The following is a 19,782-nucleotide window of genomic DNA, read 5'->3' on the forward strand; positions in this document are numbered from 1 at the left end:
TCGGCCCTGAATTCCCCGTCTTTGATGATAAGTGTGTCCTTCGACCTCCAGGTGCAGGGGTACACCTTTCACACGAGAGACTTATTTCCTGCTCTCAGGGAGACAGAAAGGAGGGTCAGAGTGTCCCTCTTGCATTGGTCGTTTCTTAAGAAACTCTAATTCAAAATAATCAATATGCCTTTGAGGCATATTTGGGGGCCACCTACACTGGGGCCCAACAATGGGCAGAGAAAGGCCTGTCCGTCAGTGACCATGATGTGTGGGGGAAGGTGATGTGGCCAGAAAGGGCTTCAGGGCAGGAGACGGAGGGAGACCTTGTGACCTGCTCTCTGCCCCCGATGGCCCCCGTTCACACCCTCGGAGCAGCTGGGTGGGAGGTGCCTTCCTGGATGACACCCTGGGGTGATATGGGGTGACATCATGGGATATCATCATGGGCATCATGGCTCCAGGGAAGGCCTGTGGGGTTCACACGCATTTGTTTTTCCTGTTTGTAAAGTGAGGGAAATGATCAGGCTGCTTATGGAGGTCTCAGTGATGGAGACCAGGTCAGAGCTGGAGCAAAGGATTTGAGGAAATGAGATCTGTTCTATTTGGAGGACCTGTGTGATGGAGTGCAGAGCTGTGCCACTCCCTGAAACCAGCTCTGTGGGCAGTGGGGGCTTTTTTCCTTTTTGGAAAACAAAAGAAGTGGATCATGGGACTTCCCTGGTGGTGCAGTGGTTAAGACTCTGCACTCCCAATGCAAGGGACCCAGGTTCGATCCCTGGTCAGGGAACTAGATCCCACATGCACGCTGAAACTAACGAGCCAGCAAGCCACAACTAAGACCTTGCACAACCAAAAAAAAAAAAAAAAAAGTGAACCATGTCTGGAAACAGGAGGATGGGACCCCAGCGTGAGCACCACGTGTGATGACTGGGTGGTTTCCCCCCGGCTCTGGGGGCTCCTGGACACCACCGGGCACACAAGGAGTGGTGGCTGGGGGATGGTGCTCATTCTCTGGCCCTTCCCAGTGACCTGAGGTTATGAGTGGGTGGCTGGGCCCCAGGGATGTGCATGTGCCTCCAGACTGCCCAGGGCCCGATGGGGCTAGAGCTTGGGCAGCCAGGAAAATGCACAGACCGGCGAGCCGAGGGGGCCCTGCATGAGGACACATCTGACTCATTTCCCCCGATCCACTGCAGCAGCCCCCATGGCCTGCTTCTGACCTCGGGTGGCCGTGGGGTGTGGCAGCTTGAAGTGGGATATCAGTTCCTTGACTGGGAATTGAACCTGGGCCAACGTGGTGAGTGTGCCGAATCCTAACTGCCAGACTACCAGGGACTAGCAGCTAGGGTCAGAACCCTGGTTCCTGTCTGCTTTGAAGAAAGAAATCAGCAAAGAGACAGAAAGTAGTGAGGCAAGTAAAGAGTTTATTAAGAACAGAATACCTGCAGATAGACACATGGGTGGGCTCAGAGAGTCACGTGCAATGGGGTGGCTTAGATCACTTATATGGGGGCCGTTTTCCAGGTCTTTGTTTTCCTCTGGCCAATCATCTTGCTTTGTTCCCATATCCAGTCTGACTCAGGGCCCTTCCCTGTGTGCGCGCGCATCTTCTAGCCAAGATGGCTTCCAGTGCGAGGGGCTCTGGGAGGTTGACAGGACATATTAGGGGCTAATGCCCTCTCCCTTTCTGACCCCTGAGGAGCTTTTCTGTGCATGTGCAGCTGGGGAGGTCCCCTTGATCTCAAGAATGAAAAGCCCGGTCATCTTATCTTTTTACTCCATCAGCACTTTGCTCTCCTCTCTGCTCCTGCTGTTAACTTTTCCTTGAAGTGTCTAATTGCTCAGACTGATGAGCTCCAGCTGCTCAGCCTGGGTCCCATCTACCTCTTGCCTCACTTCCAGGCCCCTCAGCCTTGCAGGCTGGAGAAACGCCCATTCTGAGGGAGCAGGACAGGCCCGTTCTGCGGAGCCAAAGTGGCGCCGTCAGGATGGAGCTGGCGATGCCGAGGCGTCGGGATGGAGCCGGCTCCAGGCAGGAGGACGGCTTCGGGGTGCAGCCCAGGAGGGTGGCTGACCTGGGCATGGTTCCCAACCTCCGGCAAAGCAACAGCAGCCTCTGCAGGAGCAGGAGGTCGCAGTACCCCTTCGGCAACTGTGAAAAGGTAGGTCCGGGGGTCGCCGGCTCTGCCAGGGCCCTGGTGGGGTACAGTGAACACCCAGGGAGGGCAGAGACCCGGCTGAGCTGGGGGCTCCAGCCCAGAAAGGCCCTTTAGCGGAGGGGACTTGGAGAGAGTGCTGGGTGGCTGGGTCTGTGCCCGGGGACTGTTCCTGTCCTTGGTCTGCTTGGGGAAGTGCTGGGTAGGCACTAGGGTCCCTGGCCGCCCTCACAGAAAGCCCTCCACCTGCATCACTGTGCAGTGACTACATGTCCTCTCCCAACAGGGAAGGTCCCGGGCACCCTCCAAGTCCTGGGCTGGCTTCACGGAAAGCCCCGGCAGGCCTGTGTTGGAGACACTTGAATGTCACAGCCCCTGGTCGGGTGGGAGGAGGGTGTCTCATGTCTCAGCCCGCAGTCCCGCGGGACATAGGCAGGTGTCCTGACACTCATTGGCCCCCTTTTTACCACATCATGCTCTTCCTGAGGAAGGGCACAACCTGGAAGCACAGTGCTTCCCAGTGTATAGGCAACATTGACCTATAAACTGTAAAGGGCTGTGAGCGTTCTCTGGGGCCCAGGAGGAAGCGATTCCTCAGGGTCACTCTTCCCTCCCCGATTGCTCCTGAGGGCCTCCAGCGGGTGGTGGGGAGGGCTCGGCCTCCCATCTCTGAAGAAAGACCCCTGACGTGTGCCAGGGTGCACAGGTGGGTCCGAGTGAGGTGTGTGGTGTGGTCTTTGGAAGAGTGTTGATTTGACTGTCTCAGGATCTCAAAGTGCCCTTTTTACCCTCAGCAAGGAAACCTTAGTTCATGGATTCCTGAGAATATCAAGAAGAAAGAATGCATGTACTTTGTGGAAAGCTCCAAACTGTCCGATGCTGGGTGAGTGGCTTTTTCTGGGTGTACGGCCCCTTCCCTGTTCCCACGTGGAATGGCTGATCAGAGCAGGGCCAACCGGGGGGCCTCAGTGGGGGACAGTCCCTGTGTCTGTACCGGCCTGGGATGCTCGGAGTGTTTCCACGTCCCCCACAAACAGGGTTGATTCGTGTTTGCGTTTCCCCTCCGGACACACCCTCGTCTGCGCTGTGCCACACACGGGCCTCGCTCTTTCTTACTTCCACTCCTGTGTCACCTGGTGACGCTGCCTCTGCCGTGGAGCCCTCCCTGACCACGCCCTGGGATGTAACCTCTCTCCCCCACTACACTCCGTGCTTCTCTTTTATGCCAGTTGCCGATGGCTCTGCAATCGTGTGGCTTTGTGGTCCTCTCTGAGCTCTGACCGTGTCTGAGTTACTTTATTACTTCCCTGCTGGACAGATGGCCAGCATCCAGCTCAGACAGTGAGCAGTACAGGGAGGAAGGGTGTCCCCTGTGGGGACGATAGAGGAGGATGATGATCTGGGACCAGACGTGCACGATCACTGTCGGTGATGTTGTTGCTGGGGTCCTGGGCTGTGCCCAGGGTGTTATCACAGAAAGTGCCCCGTTTGGGGGTTCACGCTCCAGCTTGGCTCCCTTTCAGACAAGAGCCCTCCTTTCTCCCCGGGTGGTGGTAGGGGCGGACCCTCGCGTCAGAGAAAGGGGCCACCGTGCTCCAGATGACGACCTGAAGGCTGGCAACCTCTAAAGTACTTGGTGGTAATCAGAGTTCGAGTTCACACCGATTATCCTGACAGTGTGCAGAGGGGGCTTTGTGCTGAGGTCTACAGTTTTCGTTTTTAAAAATAGGTTTAGGGCTTCCCTGGTGGCGCAGTGGTTGGGAGTCCGCCTGCCAATGCAGGGGACGCGGGTTCGTGCCCCGGTCCGGGAAGATCCCACATGCCGCGGAGCGGCTGGGCCCATGAGCCATGGCCGCTGAGCCTGTGCGTCCAGAGCCTGTGCTCCGCAATGGGAGAGGCCACAGCAGTGAGAGGCCCGCGTACCGCAAAAAAAAAAAAGGTTTATAAAAATAGCCTCAGAGGCGACTCGTTACACCCAAGCTTTCCATACAGGAATCGCTGGTTCCAAAGCACTTTGAAGATGGTTACTGCAGAACCTGGGTCTGCTTGGCAGGGCTTCGGGGGCACCATCCGTCAAGGCTCTGCCCCCTCGTTTCCTCTGAATTCTGAGCCAGTGGAGAATCGTCCACAGGAGTCAGTGAGGCTTGGGGTACAGTTTGAGACGGAAACGGGGCTCCCTCCTCATTCAGTGTCTCTGTCCCGCTTTGAAGAAATGATGCGTTTGGCTCTGAAACTTCCAGAAGCACCTTTCTCAGTATCAGGATCCACGCGAGGAGCAGCTACGGTGGTGGCAGGTGCAGCGGGCTGTCACTCCGACGTTGCTCTGAGTGTGTGTAACTCCTTCCCCATTTGTCCCGAGGGGCTGGCGGGGGTGCCCCACTTATGCCCACGTAGGCCATGAGTGCAGGAGGAAATTCTCTGATTATTCAATTTCTGGATCAGCGGTCTCAGTGCAGTTTTCTGCTTTGTGTCCGGTTTGGGAATGCCACGTTGACTTAAGATCTAATCCCACCGGGGGGGATGCTTAAAGAGAAGAGGGAAAGGGTCTGTTCTAGGCTAACTGTTAGAACCTATGAGAAAGTTTTGGATAGCCTTGGGCCAAGCTGGAGTATGAACTCCCAAACGGGGCACTTTTTGTGATAACACCCTGGGCACAGCCCAGGACCCCAGCAACAGCATCACTGTCGGTGATCATGCACGTCTGGTTCCAGATCATCATAAAAGGGGTCCTCATCCTGACCACCCTCTTCCCTGCCTCAGACGCAGCTCTCTCCTCCGTAAATGGAGGAGCCTACATGAGGTGCTCAGAGAGAGCCCTGTGAGTCTGCGAGTGACTTGAGTCCCTAGGGGTTGTAGAGGAAGGTGTACGGGGCATGCTGGGAGTTCCTTATGGCTGGCCCTGTGCTCCCAGCCCTGGGGGCCCAGGCCTGAGCAGTGGGACCAGGGGTAGCCAGGGACGTGCTTTGTGGGTGGAGAAAGGGCACCCAGGTGAGCCCAGGAGACTTACAGGGTGGGCTGTGGCCCTCTTAACCCGTCCTTGGTTCGCTGCGTGGTTAGTTAACCTGCACAAATTTTATAAATTATTTCCCATCTAGAACCTCATTTGGCCCTCACAAGTTTTGCAAGCTCGAGGTCAGACAATGTATTATTTTTCCCATTTAACGATTGAGAAGTTGAGAGTCAGAAGCCTCTATGGACAAACACTCTAAGCAGCAGGGAAACTTGTTTTCTCTCTCTGAGTCCAGTTGTGTTTCCCCCATGTCATCGGCTCAGGTTTCACCTGCTTTTGGACTTTTTTGGTTTGGTCTCATCTATTCTAGTCTTCTAGGTCACTTGTTACTAGCAAAAGCAGGACTCTAAGAAAATGTGTAGATTTCCGATTAAACAAGCTGTAAAGAACACAGCTGCTGTCTTCTCTCTCTCCTGCAACCCCAAAGAATAGCCGTAAAGGACTAAAGCGATTTCAAACCACGAAGACAAAGAAGGCAGGAGAGGAGGTGACAGTTGAAAAGCGGTAGCAGGGCGTTCTCTTTGGGGGACCACGTGTATCGTGCTAGCCCTGTGTCCAGAAGTTTCTGCTTGGGGCCTGCACTGTGTGCTTTTTAAACCTTTTTATTTTGAAATAAATATATATTTAGAGGAAGTTGCAAAGATACTACAAGTAGATCCCATGGCTCCACCAGTGGTTCCACGGTCACCTCCTCTTCCCCACCACCTGTAACCCCTGGCAACCACTCATCTGCCCTCATCCCTATAACTGCTTCCTTTCCAGAATGTCATAGAAATGGAGCCATACACAGTGTGATCTGTTGAGATTGGCTTTTTTCACTCAGCGGAATGCCTTTGACATCCATTCGAGGTGTGTGTGTTGGTAGTTGCCTCCTGTTTGCTGCCAAGGAGCAAAGTGGCTGCCATCACACTATTTGTAGTGAGGTTTTTGTGGACGGCAAATATGGGGTCTTATTTTTTTTTTTTACCTACTCTGCCAGTCTCTGTTTTTGTTTTTGTTTTTTTTGCGGTACGCGGGCCTCTCACTGTTGTGGCCTCTCCCGTTGCGACGCACAGGCTCCGGACGCGCAAGCTCAGCGGCCATGGCTCACGGGCCTAGCCGCTCCGCGGCATGTGGGATCTTCCCGGACCGGGGCACAAACCCGCCTCCCCTGCATCGGCAGGTGGACTCTCAACCACTGCGCCACCAGGGAAGCCCCAGTCTCTGTTTTTTTTGATCAGTGTATTTAGAATGTTACATTTAATGTGACTATTGATATATTAGGACTTAAGTCTGCCACTGTATTTTCTTGTTTACATTTCCCTCCATTTTTCTTTTCCTGCCTTTCTGTGCGTTACTTGAATAATTCTTAGAGTTCCATTTTGATTTATCTATGCTGTTTTTGACCGTATCTCTTTGCATAGCTTTTTTTTTTTAGTGGTTGTTCCAGTTATTACGTTATATATCCTCAACTCATCACGTGTTACTGACATCTACTTACCTACTGATGTATCCAAAGCTCATCAGAGTCTTCTGGTGTTGACATTCACCAAGTTGAATGAAGTGTAGAAACAGTCCCACCTTTTACAACACTTTGCCCTTCCCCGTTTATAATATAATTATTTACAAAATTTCGTCCACATGCACTGAGAATTATGTTAGATCATGGTGCGATTTTTCTTCAACCATCACACATACTTCAGAAAATTCAAGAGGAGGGAAATGTGCTATATTCACCCATACTTTTATTCTTTCCATGTTCACTCTTCCTTTTTAATATTCCAGAATTCCTTCTTTTAACATTTCGTTTCTGTTTAGAGATGCTTCTCTAGCCAACCTGTTTGGGGTAGTTCTGTTGGTGACAAATTCCCTAGTTTTCTTTCATCTGAGAATGTCTTGACGTCCCTTTCATATGTGAAGGATATCTTTGCTCGATGTAGAATTCTGGGTTGGTAGTTTTTGAAAAATGTCATGTCACTTCTTTCTGGCACTTGTTTCTGGCTCTGATTCAAAGTCAGTTGTTGGAATTATTTTCCCCTAATAGGTAGGGTATCATTTCCGACTTTCAAGATTTTTGTCTTTGTCTTTAGTTTTTAGAAGTTTGACGATTGTGTGTCTCCACCGGCTCTCGGCTGGGACACCTCGTTCACCCTACTGGGCCTCCAGTCCTGACCCCTCTGGGCCTCCTCTGACACCCGCAGTGGGGCGGGGGCAGGCGCTGGTCACCCCTGGTGACCGAGTGGCTTTGCAGGAAGGTGGTGTGTGAGTGCGGCTACACGCGTGAACAGCACTTGGAGGAGGCCACCAGGCCCCACGCCTTCCAGGGCAAGGAGTGGGATCCGAAAAAGCACGTCCAGGAGATGCCAACAGATGCCTTTGGTGACATCGTCTTCACGGGCTTGGGCCAGAAGGTGGGAAAGGTTGGTTTCCATGACCCTGTTGCTCTTACTGTGGACCAGAGCCCACTGTGGATGACAGAGGTGGCTGGGACTCCCTGGGGTGGGAGTGGGAGGCCGGCGGAAACCCCGGGGCGGAGCCCACCCGCCCAGCGCTGAGGGCGGAGTGGGTGGGGCTCTCATGGCAACCGGGAGACACACAGTGCCCCCAGGGAGCAGGCGGGGCCGCTGCCGGTGCTCTGCAGGGTGTGGGCAGTGTGGCCTGGATGGCTCTTGTCACTGCCAGGAGGGAGTGGGCGGGGCGGGGAGCGAGGGCAGTGGGGAGGACCTCGATGACGGGGTGGGACCCAGGAGCAGAGGCAAGAGTCCTGCCAGCGGTGGGGCGGGGTCCCAGGCCTGCCAGGAACACAGGGCCGGGGGTGGGGTGGGGGGGGCGGCGGCAGCCAGAGGCCCAGGCCCCCTGGGCTCCCAGCTGCTGCAGATTCAGAGGGATCGCTGGAGCAGCAGCATCTCCAAGCAGATTTTCGGACCCCACCCCAGACCTGCGGAATCAGAGGCCCAGCCACCCCGGTTTTAACCAGCCTTCTGGAGGATTCCGTGGCAGCTCTTGGGCCGCACTGTCCTGGAGGGTCTGGTGTAGCCACTTATTTCTGTGCTGGGGTTCTGGGACCTTGAGCTTCTTGTTAGCCGGGTGTGACCTTCCCCCTCGACGACTCTGAGTCGCTGAGACGCTGCCCACTTGGCCAAAGAGGCTGAACGAGGAGGGTCGGGCTGGGGTGGGCACCGGCCCTAAGCCCTGCCCCTCGTGAGCCAGTGTCGGTGCGATGCCAGGCCCCTCCAGGCGCAGCTGGCTTAATCTGAGAGGGGCGTCCTCTGCGGAGCGTTGGTTGGAGTGGGGAGGGAGGAGGCGGTCTTCTGCAGCGTGGGGGCAGGGCAGGTGGCAGCAGCCGGTCAGACCCTGTGGGGGCGATGGCGGGCGTGGCCTTCCAGGGAGACTGGAATCGGCCATGGGGCTCAGGCTGGGGGTGCTCCCAAAACAGGGGCCAGGGGCTGGTCTCCTCTGGGCAGCCTCCCTTCCCTGCCCCTGCCTCCCCCTTCCCTCAATCAGTGTCCTGCTCGGGTGCAGCCACTTGTACTCGCTGGGTCTGGACCGGGGTGTGAGCATCCAGCCGCCCAGCTGGGACCCTCAGACACTGCTGGTGCAGGAGGGCTGGCTTCTGGGGCGCGCGTGGCCGCCCACTGACCCTCTGGGGTCTTCTGACCTCCACGCAGTACGTCCGCCTGTCCCAGGACACACCGTCCAGCCTGATTTACCACCTCATGACCCAGCACTGGGGCCTGGACGTCCCCAACCTTCTCATCTCCGTGACGGGCGGGGCCAAGGACTTCAACATGAAGCCCAGGCTGAAGAGCGTCTTCCGAAGAGGCCTGGTCAAGGTGGCCCAGACCACAGGTAGCACCGGGGCTAGAGGGACCAGGGCCCAGACCACAGGAGGGGCTCAGGCCCGGGAGTGATGGGCGGGAGGGAGGGTCCCTGGGAGGCCAAGTCGGGGCCTCGAGGGTCACCGAGGCCAGGCCCGGGCCAGGGTGGGTGTGTCTGGTCAGACTCACCCGCCCTGTGTGCTGCTGTGCTTGGCTTGCGCAGGGCAGCAGATGCAGCTCTGCTTGGCTCTCCACTAGTGATGCTTTGAAACAGACACATTCAGAGGCAGTTCTGAGATGCCGTGCTCCCAAGAGCAGGACAGAGAGAGGCAGCAGGGAGGTGGGGAGAGAGGGCAGGGCCTGCAGGCAGCGACGGGGGTCCTGTCCTGTCCCCGCCCCCGCCTGAGCAACGTGGGGAACCGCGGCTCCCAGCTGCCGCAGGAGGACGTGATCGTGGCAGGGCTTCCCTGAGGAGGCCCTGGTTTGGGGTAGCGGGTCTGCAGCCGTGGGGCAGTGAGCACCGGAGACGCACAGGGCGTAGGCGTCTGGCGTGTGCATGGCAGGGCCCTCCGCTCCTTCCCAGGGGCCTGGATTATCACCGGGGGGTCCCACACGGGCGTGATGAAGCAGGTGGGAGAGGCGGTGCGAGACTTCAGCCTGAGCAGCAGCTACAACGAAGGGGAAGTGGTCACCATCGGAATCGCCACATGGGGCACCTTGCATAAGCGGGAGAGCCTGATCCACCCCACGGTGAGCTGGTGGCTGCTCCCGGGGCGGGCGGGGGTGGGGCGCAGCAGGGAGGCCGAGGGGGGTGTAGGACCTTAGCGGGTGCTCAGCGGACAGGCCACCACCTGGGCAGCAGGGGAAACGCAGTGTGGAGGGGAGTGGCTGGACAGGGACACAGGAGACCCAGGCTCAAGCCCCCACGCCGTGGACCCTGGTGACCCCAGACGAGTAGCTACCTCGGTTGGACTCTGGTTTCCTCCCTTGAGATCACGGGATGGGTCCACACAAGAGTCTCTGGAGCCGCCACTGGTCGGGGGCTCCTCCCGACGCCTCCCTGATGAGAAATGGACTTTGCAGGAGGCGGTAGCTTGGCCGGGAGCACACAGCCAGTGAGCGTCTGGGTTGTCAGACCCCAGGGCCTGGCCTTCTAGCCCAAGGGTCGACAACACTCTGGTTCCCCTACTGAAGACCGAGCCTTCCTGCGTCCGTTCACTTGGGTGCAGCCCTGAGAAGCGATTGCTTAAACGTGGGGATGTGAGTGGAAAAGGTCATTCGGTTCATTCAGTAAGATTTTGGAGGACAGTAGATGTGACATAATGAGCACGTGTCCACCTAATTCACGGAGTCAGGAAAGTTTGGGGGAAACACTGGCCCCAAAGACAAGTCTCCTTGACTTGCTGAGGAGACGTTATTATAACAGCCCCGCGAGGGCTGATTTATGAACGAGCCCTTCCCCTTCCCGGCCGGTGGCGCCATGCCTTCGCTTCCTGGGGAGAGCATCCTCTGGAAGGTGATTCCTTGTGTCCGTCACAGACGCTTGTCATCAGGCCAGTCTGCCCCTCGGCCCTTGTCCTTTTGTGTCAGCGTCACAGATGTGCTTAGTGGACGGGACCGGTTCTGTCTTCAATGCTTGTTACACGGAGTGGAAATCTGAGGCCACGGGAGGCTAGCTGACTTCCAAGATCACTCTGCACTTTTCTCCCCGTTTCGAGCTCAGAAGACTTCCTGCGACACCACCCGCCTTCCTCTGTGGATGCCAGGGGCCGTAGGCGCGGGTCCGGCAGCCACCCCTCCTGGATCTGGGTCCTGGGGCTGCGGGGACAAATGACCACAGAGCTGGTGGCCTAAAGCCACAGAAGTGTACTCTCTGACATTTCTGGACACCAGCACTCCAAGACCAGTACCACCCGGCCAAAATCGGGATGGGAGCAGGGCCAGGCTCCCTCCAGAGACTGTGGGGGAGAAGCTATTCCCTGCCTCTTCCAGCTGCTGGGGGCTGCTGCTTTCCCTGGTTTGTGGCCGCATCACTCCAGTCTCTGCCTCTTGGTCACATGGCCCCCTCCTCTTCCTCCGCACCCTCTTCTAAGGACACCTGTCATGGCAGTTAGGACCCACCTGGATGATCCAGGTTCATCTTCCCATGCTAAGATCCTTAGCTTCATCACATCCGCAAAGACCCTTTCTCCCAATGAGGGAACATTCACAGGTTCCAGGCATGAGAGCCTGATATCTTGGGGGGGTGGGGTCACTTATCCAGCCTGATGGAGCTCCTATTCTTGGTGGGAAAGACATAGAGCTGTCCATCTGTCTGTGCCCACCTCCTCTCCATCCCCAGGGCGGCTTCCCAGCTGAGTACATCATGGATGAGGACGGCCAAGGGCACTTGACCTGTCTGGACAGCAACCACTCCCACTTCATCCTTGTGGACGACGGGACCCATGGCCGCTACGGCGTCGAGATTCCCCTGAGGACGAAGCTAGAGAAGTTCATATCGGAGCAGACCAAGGAAAGGGGAGGTGAGCGAGGCACGCTTTCCAGGGTGCTCGTGGGGAGAGGCGAGCAGGCTGGTCCAGGTGTCTGGGGCTCCGCTGGCCGTGACCAGGACATTCGACAGGAGGGGTGCTGGGGGGCGTGGTCAGAACACAGCTGGATGTCTGTACACTTGTTCAGGGGTTCATCTTCTTGCGTCCCTTTTAACCAGCAGAGGGAAGGTTCCGGCAGGCACTGAGGTCATGGCATCCTGCGGTCACTTTACATCACAAACGCCTCAGTTCAGAAGTCAGAGCGTGCAGCAGTCAAAGCTTGGACCTTGACATCTCTTCCCTTGTGGGTGGGATGGGATGGATTCTGGGGTGTTGGGAGATCAGATACACAGGATTTTGCACACGATTTGCAGGTTGGTTGGACACCTTTGAGCTGAGGTTTTCAAGCTTCATTGCACATCAGCGGTCCCCAGAGTGTGGGTTCACCCCCAGGGTCTCTGATTCACAGGTCCGGGTAGTGAGGACTTGCATCTCCCAGTCCCCAGGGGACACGGATGCTGCTGGCCTGGGGACCACACCTGGAGAACTTGTTTTGACCAAGAGAAGCTGGGTGGGGAGTGTTGGGGGGGTGTGAGTGTGTGGGGACGGCGAGACCATGTGGGCTCTTGGAAAGAATGTTTGCTTCCCAGGGAAAGATGTTTCTAGAATCTTCACAAGCCCTCCTGCTTGCCAGGCTGGATGAAAGGCTGAGGGTGGGGCTGGCTGGCCAGAGGATGGAGTTGCGACGCCGTACTCCCGCGCCATGCATGGTGCCCGCTGGCTTGACGTGTCCCCAGCCCTGCCCAGATTCGAGGCGCCACGAGAGGGCTTCAGGGAAAAACAGGCTGGTTGCGGTGGCCAGCCGGGCAGAGCAGACCAGCTGGGGGAGCCCTGGGTGCTGAGGATGGTCTACAGCCCTCGCCTTCCCTCCACCCCAGAAAGGGACAGGAGTGCACTCGGTTAGGCTGCAGCTGGCAGGGGTGGGGGGCCCACGATCCTAAACTGGGCTCTGTGCTTCATCCTAGGTGTGGCCATCAAAATTCCCATCGTCTGCGTGGTGCTGGAGGGGGGACCTGGCACACTGCATGTGAGTCCTGGCCAGGGCGGGGGGCGGGGGTGTGCTCTTGGGGGTCCAGTCCTGCTGCGGGTGGGACAACTGCCCCAAGTGCTGTCATCAGCCCCCCAGGGGTGTCATCAGCAAGAGGGGACAGGGATCCTGTCCACTGGGTGGGGGGGTCAGAGCCCCTTGAGTGGCCCTGCTGCAGGAGGGGTGCTCTGGCTTTGGCCCTGGGGGTGACCTGCACAGAAGAAAGAGGGGCTCCAGAGGGGACTGGGGCAAGGGTGGAGCCCATGCCTCCCCCTCCAGGACCCCAGGGCAGCCCATGGGGGGTTTCTGCAGCTCTGCACCCCGACTCCCGGGCGGGCTTCTCCAAGTACAGCCCTCGGCTCCCCCTCAGCCCCGTGGGACCAGCAGCTAAATGTAAAGCAGGATCCTCAGTGGCTTTGACGTGCTGCCGTGGACCTTTGTTCAGATCCCACTTTCTGGTGTGGGGTGGGCCTCCCTTGTGGAACGCAGGCCAACTTGACCTCTGCTGTAGTAACACACGACGACATTACAGCCTGCAGATTTGGGGCAAGAGCATGACGTTCTGTTTATGGGATCATCGAAAGTGTCTGTTTATGTTTAGTAACCGCAGGAGGTCAACACAGGATCCTGGGGTCCCTGGGAGGACGGGATGCGTCTGGTCCCCACTCCCACCATGGTTCTCCTGCAGCATCGCCCAGACGGCTTCCTCGGGCCCAGAGCAGGGTGTCCTTCCTGCTGGGGTAGAACCTCTTCCTCAGGTTGCTCACCCTGGGGCTCCGGGGGTCTCCCTCAATGTCCTGGTTAACGAGGGGGCGGAACTCTGGCAGTGCCCCTCCTTCTGGAGACGGTGCTCGCGTCCACACATCGAAGGGTGGAAGCATCCAAACCTTTCGTGACAGTGGTGTTGAGCGATAGGCCTGAAGGAGGTGGTGTATCGAGTGTGTGTCCCACGTATATCAGGATTAGCCACTTTCCCCTCTGAGCAGTGGGATGCTACCAAGCAAATGCCTTCTGTAAACTTCGCAGTAGCCAGACATTAACACTGTTTGAGCATCTCTGTATTAGAAGGTGTCCGTGCGAGTGAGGTGTCAGGTCCCGGGCTCACGGTCAACCCCTGTGTTGCAGACCATCTACAATGCCATCACCAACGGCACCCCATGTGTGATCGTGGAGGGTTCGGGACGAGTGGCTGACGTCATTGCCCAGGTGGCCAGCCTGCCCATCTCCGAGATCACCATCTCCCTGATTCAGCAGAAGCTGGACCTGTTCTTCCAGGAGATGTTCGAGACCTTCACCGAAAGCAGGATTGTGGAGTGGACCAAAAAGGTGAGGCACACGGGCACATCAGTCACCAGGCGTGGACCTGCAGCCAGTAAGTTAGACGCTATCAGCCTCGTAAGTGGGACCAGGACACGCCAAAACCAGACACGGAGACCCCAGTGGGCCTGGGGCGGGCACGGGAGTGATCTGCAGAAGGTGGGGGGCTGTGAGCCCGGAAGGCAGTGGGCCCAGGGCAGGTGGGAAGCCCTCGGCTGAGGCAGCAGGCTGTCCTCAGGGAGGACGTGCTCAGCCTCTAGCCTGCAGAACTCCGGGCCTGGGCCGGTACCGCAGGGCATGATGCACGGCCGTCCTGGGGAGAGGACCCTGCTGCGCTGGGCGGGCAGGAGGCTGGTGCTGAGGCCCTGGGGGCGGCAGAGGGGTGGGGAGCACAGATTCCGGCAGAGGGGCGCTGCCAGGTGATGGCAGTGGGTGGCAGGGTCCAGCCCAACCTCCAGGCCTGGTGACCTCAACGCCGCTGGGGAGATTAATGGAGACCTTCTGGGGTCAGCAAGGCGAGCAGACGTGCCAGATGGGGGCCCATGCGTGGTTCCGGGAACCGTGTGGTGATCTGGGGGCTGCTTCATGTGCACCCTTAGATAGAGACATCAGTGGCCCGGGCCCATCCTGGGACCAGTGTTCTGGGGGACCCCCCCCGCAATCTCCAGGGGGTTTGGAGACTTGAGACCTGGGAGGGAGCTAGTTACGCCCCAAACGGGCATCCTTGCTGCCCTGTGGGCAGGAGGTACTGAGTGGAAGCACAGGGAGTTGGGGACGTGACCCTGCGGTGACAAGTCCAGAGGGAGACCATTGGAAGGGCGGCCTCAGCTTTACTTCATGTGCCTGCCTGTCCTCTCTCTGTCTTTGTTTTGTAATAATTTTAGATTTGTGGAAAAGCAGCACAGGTAGTGGAGGGTTTCTGTCCACCCTTCACCCAGCTCTACTGCTGTCAACATCCTACATAAGCCCGGGGCATTTATCAGAACCTAGAAGTGAACTCTGGTTCATCCCCGTTGACCAAACTCAGGCTGTTCGGATGTCATGTTGATCTACTAGTGGCCTTTTTCTGTGCCGGAATCCGAACCATTAGCTTGGTCTCTTCATTGTCTTTTTCTTTCTTTCTTTTGTTTTTTTTAAGTGTGACATTTTCTAACTAGCCCACCGGATTCCACAGATTTTCTGGAACATCATCATATGAAGTGGATGAAAGTGGGCTGCTCTGGTTGTGGGGTGGGCTGGGGGCTCTGGGGTCTCACTTTCTGCCCATCCCCTCAACTTCTGAGCTGTGAGCCTCGTGGGTGCTCCCACCCCCAAGAGCTCTGGTTTGGGCCCTTCTCCTGACCCAGGGAGACCATGGCTGTTACAGCCCAGGACCATAATTGCCCTGCATTTCAGTATTTTTGCTTTAAAGTGAATTGGTATTTGCTCTTCCATGGCTACAGTGGGAGATAACACTGGTTACAGATGGGTGTAGACTTTGCTAGCATCCCTTATAGATGGGGTCCTCGGTGGACGGTGGACGGGGTGGGGGTGGGGGTGGGGGGTGGGAAATAGCGCAGGAATGCGCAGACGGAAGTCTCTCCAGGTCCTGAAAAGAAGGAATTTCTCTCTCACATACTCTGAGGCTGTTTGGCTCAGTTGGGTGATCTGCAGCATTTGGAATGGGCCTCAGAATTGGCCGTCTCCCCAGTCCAGAGTTCGGGGGCCCTGGTGAGCTCTGCAGAGGGACCCTAACCCATGGCCATGGCCCCAGCCTCCAAGGGGGGTAGGTGTGAAGGAGAGCGCTGGCTGAGCCCTGATGACCCATGAAGCCCTTGGCCGGCGGAGAACCCCCGCACCTGCGGCCCCTGTGGTCCTGCCCACCCTGCTGTCCGCAGCACTCTGAGCCCCGGGGGCAGGGGCTCACCCACCCCGAGGTCACCTGACCTCTATTTCCTGGCAGGATTCTTTGTGGGATGGGGGCAGTCAGTGCCTCTCTGACCCTCGGTTTCCCCAACAAGTTGGGGCTGACAAAGCAGTCAGGGTCTGTGACTTTCATCCAGCTCCGTGGATGCTAAAGCCAGTCTGTAAAAACTCATGGAAATTCGGTTTTAAGTGCCTGACATGTGCTTTTCAGGGCACGTCTGTGGAGCAGCTTAGCTCCCACCGTGTCCAATTTCAGGCCATGTGGACGGTCTATGCCCACCAGCCAAAGACCATGGGGAGGGCTGGGACCCAGGATGGGGGCTGGGGAGGGGGAGGGCAGTGGGCCTGCTCCGAGGGGAGCCGGGCGGTTTCTGTGGGCGGCACAGTGACCCTGTTCTTGTCTGTCTTATTGTGGCCTCAGAGGACCTCCTTAGAAGCCAATGTTCTATGAGATTGTTTTTGCTGTTGGCGTCAGCTCGGCTGCCAATGGAGATGGTGGGGATTGGCTGGCCGGCTCTGTGGCCTTTCCTCAGTTACTCCGTAAATTATTCAGGCAATTCTCAGAAGTGGATCTAACCTGCCAAGGTTTAAAGGGGCCTGTGTTTTCAATCCCTTGCCAGGTAGAGGCCTGAAAGTGGTGTTTCATACACACCAGTCTCAAGCCAGGGGGTTGCCCTCAGTGGTTGTTCTCGTTCAGTGGGGAGAGGACCCCCAGAGCCGTGATCACTGATTCACTCCACAAACCTCAGGGCTGGTCCGCCCCATGGCAGGTGCTTGGGTGTGGCCCTTGGTGGATGTGGACGTCTGCCATGGGGGTCTCGTTGCCAGCCCGCGGCCAGCACCACATAGCTGGGGTCGGAGGAGTTGCTGGCCCTCTCTCAGCAATCCCGTTTTCTTATCCGCAAAATAGGGGTAATTGGTATTTAAACTCAGAGGATGGAGCAAGGTCACCTGGGAGAGTGCTGAGTGGTTGGTCGGCACATACACACTGACAGTAGCTACTTCATCCTGTGGATCAAAGCAAGGGTTAAATCCCGGAGCGATTTCAGCTGGAAGATGGGATTGGGGTTGGGGAGAGACACCAGGGGTATTTTGGAGTTGACATGAAAGCTGGACCCCGAGGGATTAGGGAGGTTGGGGTCTTAGAGGTGGAGGTGGGGTGTGCAAGGGGCCCTCTAGGTGGGAGCAGTCTGTACAGAAGTGGGAGCTGCACGGCTAGGCTGCGAGAGGAGGTGGGAAGGCAGGCGGGACGGCCAGGAGCTGGGGGAGGAGCCTGAAGCTTTGGGGGTGTGGGGAACTAGTGGATGGCTCCCCTCCCCCACCGGTCTCAGGGTGAAGGGTTCAAGGCGGGGCAGATACTGGTGGCAGACACGGCAGCTGAGAGATGTTAGATACGATAGGGGACAGCTAGATAGGCAGGTGATAGGCAATAGATGATAGGTAGATAGATAGATAATAGATAGATAATAGATAATAGATAGATTGGAAGGATGGGTAGGTAGCTAGGTGTATAGATAAGTAGGTAGATAGATACATAGGTAGGTGGGGTGACTAGCTAAATAGATACATAGGGTGGGTAGGTAGATATATAGAAGGGTAGGTAGGTAGGTAGGGTAGGTAAGTAGGTAGACAAGTGGGTAGGGTGAACAGGTAGGCACATAGATACATACACACACATACCTACATACATACATGCATACACACACAGACTGATGGATAGCTAGCTAGGTAGGTAGATGATTGGATGGACGAGAGGATGGATGGATGGACGGACAGGTAAGTGGGTAGGTCTGCCCCCAGGCAGGAGGACCCGGGGAGAAGTCTTCAGTTAAGTGATGCTGAGTGTCGATCAGTGACCCATCAGTGAGGTGAAGATTCTTTACACTTGGGCTGTGTTTTCCACCCCACAGGCCACTCGCAAACACCGTGTGTTTGGTCCTCATGCATCTTTCATCTTCACCGTCTGGGCCGGGGGGGTGGGGGGGCCCTGGCTACACAAGCAGTTAGGACTCCTGCCTGGGGCTCCGGCTCCGTGTCCAGGGCCTTGGCTCTGAGGGCGCCCTTTGGGGAGGCAGGAGGCACCTCACGTGGGGATGGTCTTTTGCAGATCCAGGACATCGTCCGGAGGCGGCAGCTGCTCACTGTGTTCCGGGAAGGCAAGGATGGCCAGCAGGACGTGGATGTGGCCATCCTGCAGGCCTTGTTGAAGGGTGAGGGTCAGGCAAAGTGGGGACAAGGGGGAGGGGCCGGCTGAGGGTTCAAGACCCTGAGTCCTAGCCTAGAGGAGCCAGAAATGCCACCCGTGGGCAAATGCGCTGGTCAGAGGGCAGCTGGTGGTGGACCTCGCCAGGCCTACCTCATGCTCCCCCTGGGCAGGTGGGTGCCCACCACCAATGTTGGGGTACAGGCTCCTTTCTCAGCTTCTTCCCTGAAATCTGAGTGCAGCCTGCACTGATTTACCCCTTAGTGGTCGTCATAGTTTCTCATAAAATTCTAGCACAGAAAGAAAGAACCTTGGACGTCTGCCCTGTCTCCCCACGGTCTGTCTCATGTTTAACTCCTCGCCCCCAGCGCAGGGCGGAGTCCAAACGCAGGGGTCCTCACGACCGATAGAGCTCTCGACCGACTTCTGCTCCGTAGTCTGACCTCTGCCCTCCAGCCTGTTCTCCCCGGGCCCACACTTCACTCTTCCCTCTTCTCCCACTTCTTGTGGGGGACGGAAGCCAGTGCTTCCCTGCCCTCCCGCCGGGGTTGACATGGCTGAGACATCCCTGGTGCCCAGAAGCCTTTGCTCTGCGCTGAGCAGCCCCTCACCCTGGAGGGACACCAGCCCCAGGCCAGCCCTGATGGCAGAGCAGGAGGCTGTCGTAGCAGAGGATCGGCTTTCACTTCATTTCCGTGCATCCATCCACCTGCCATGGATGCGGGTCTGGACTCTTCGGCATCCTCACCCACACTTGGTACTGTCGGTCTTTGAAGCTGTAGCCCTCCTGGTGGCTATGAAGGGAGGTCTCGGTGTGGTTTGGATTTGCGTCTCCCTGGGCTTCTTGGCCATTTGTATTTCATCTTGGGGAAATGTCTGTCAGATCTTTTGTCTGCGTTTATTTGGTTATTTGTCTTCTTATTTTTGAGATGTATGAGTTCTTGATATATTCTCATACAAATCCTGTGTTGGATATATGTGTTGGGCATATTTTCTCTTGGTTCATGATTTTTCATGGTTTTCTTGGTTCTTGTTTTTTTTTTTTTTTAAATAAATTTATTTATTTTATTATTTTTGGCTGCGTTGGGTTTTTGTTGCTGCACATGGGCTTTCTCTAGTAGCGGCGAGCGGAGGCTACTCTTCCTTGCGGTGCACGGGCTTCTCATTGCGGTGGCTTCTCTTGTTGTGGAGCACGGGCTCTAGGCGCGCGAGCTTCGGTAGTTGCGGCACGCGGGCTCAGTAGTTGTGGCTCGCGGGCTCTAGAGCACAGGTTCAGTAGTGGTGGCGCACGGGCTTAGTTGCACTGCAGCATGTGGGATCTTCCCGGACCAGGGCTCAAACCCGTGTCCCCTGCATTGGCAGGTGGATTCTTAACCCCTGTGCCACCAGGGAAGCCCCTCATGGTCTGCTTTTATATGTCCTTCGAGGTGTCTTTGGAGAGCAGAAGGCTTATATTTTAACACATTTTCGTTTACTAATTTTTTTCTTTATGATTCATGTTCTTTGCATCCCAGGAAATCTTTTCCTTCCCCACAGTTGCAAATATTTTCGTCTGTTTCATTGTGGAAGCTCTATAGCCACAGCTTTTATATTTAGGTTTATGATCTGCCTCAGGTTACTTTATTTGTGTGGTGTGAGGTAAGGGTCAAAGTTCTTTTTTCTTTCTCCCCAAATAACAACCCATGTTTTAAAATGTTAACCCAGCAAGAGCAGAAACTAGTTGGGCAAAATACTTGCCCTGAGAACCTGGGTGAGGTGGTGGTTTTGCAAACAGGGCAAAGGAAGGAA

The 19,782-nt window shown here is 56.6% G+C and overlaps 1 protein-coding gene across 1 annotated transcript in view; it reads left to right on the forward strand.

Moving 5' to 3' along the window:
- Window positions 1-1,979: 1,979 nt before the first annotated feature.
- TRPM2 (transient receptor potential cation channel subfamily M member 2) overlaps window positions 1,980-19,782 on the forward strand; it is a gene marked incomplete at both ends in the record, with an annotated part of 42,927 nt that continues 25,124 nt past the window's right edge. Inside the window, 9 exons of the mRNA XM_079704754.1 lie at window positions 1,980-2,153; window positions 2,942-3,030; window positions 7,388-7,556; window positions 8,805-8,985; window positions 9,538-9,704; window positions 11,296-11,476; window positions 12,508-12,569; window positions 13,695-13,895; window positions 17,899-18,001. Of these exons, the coding sequence (XP_079560880.1) occupies window positions 1,980-2,153; window positions 2,942-3,030; window positions 7,388-7,556; window positions 8,805-8,985; window positions 9,538-9,704; window positions 11,296-11,476; window positions 12,508-12,569; window positions 13,695-13,895; window positions 17,899-18,001 (1,327 nt within the window). The remainder of the gene's footprint in view (window positions 2,154-2,941; window positions 3,031-7,387; window positions 7,557-8,804; window positions 8,986-9,537; window positions 9,705-11,295; window positions 11,477-12,507; window positions 12,570-13,694; window positions 13,896-17,898; window positions 18,002-19,782) is intronic.

This window comes from Hyperoodon ampullatus, assembly GCF_949752795.1.
Source record: "Hyperoodon ampullatus genome assembly, chromosome: 5".
Lineage (NCBI taxonomy): Eukaryota > Metazoa > Chordata > Mammalia > Artiodactyla > Ziphiidae > Hyperoodon > Hyperoodon ampullatus.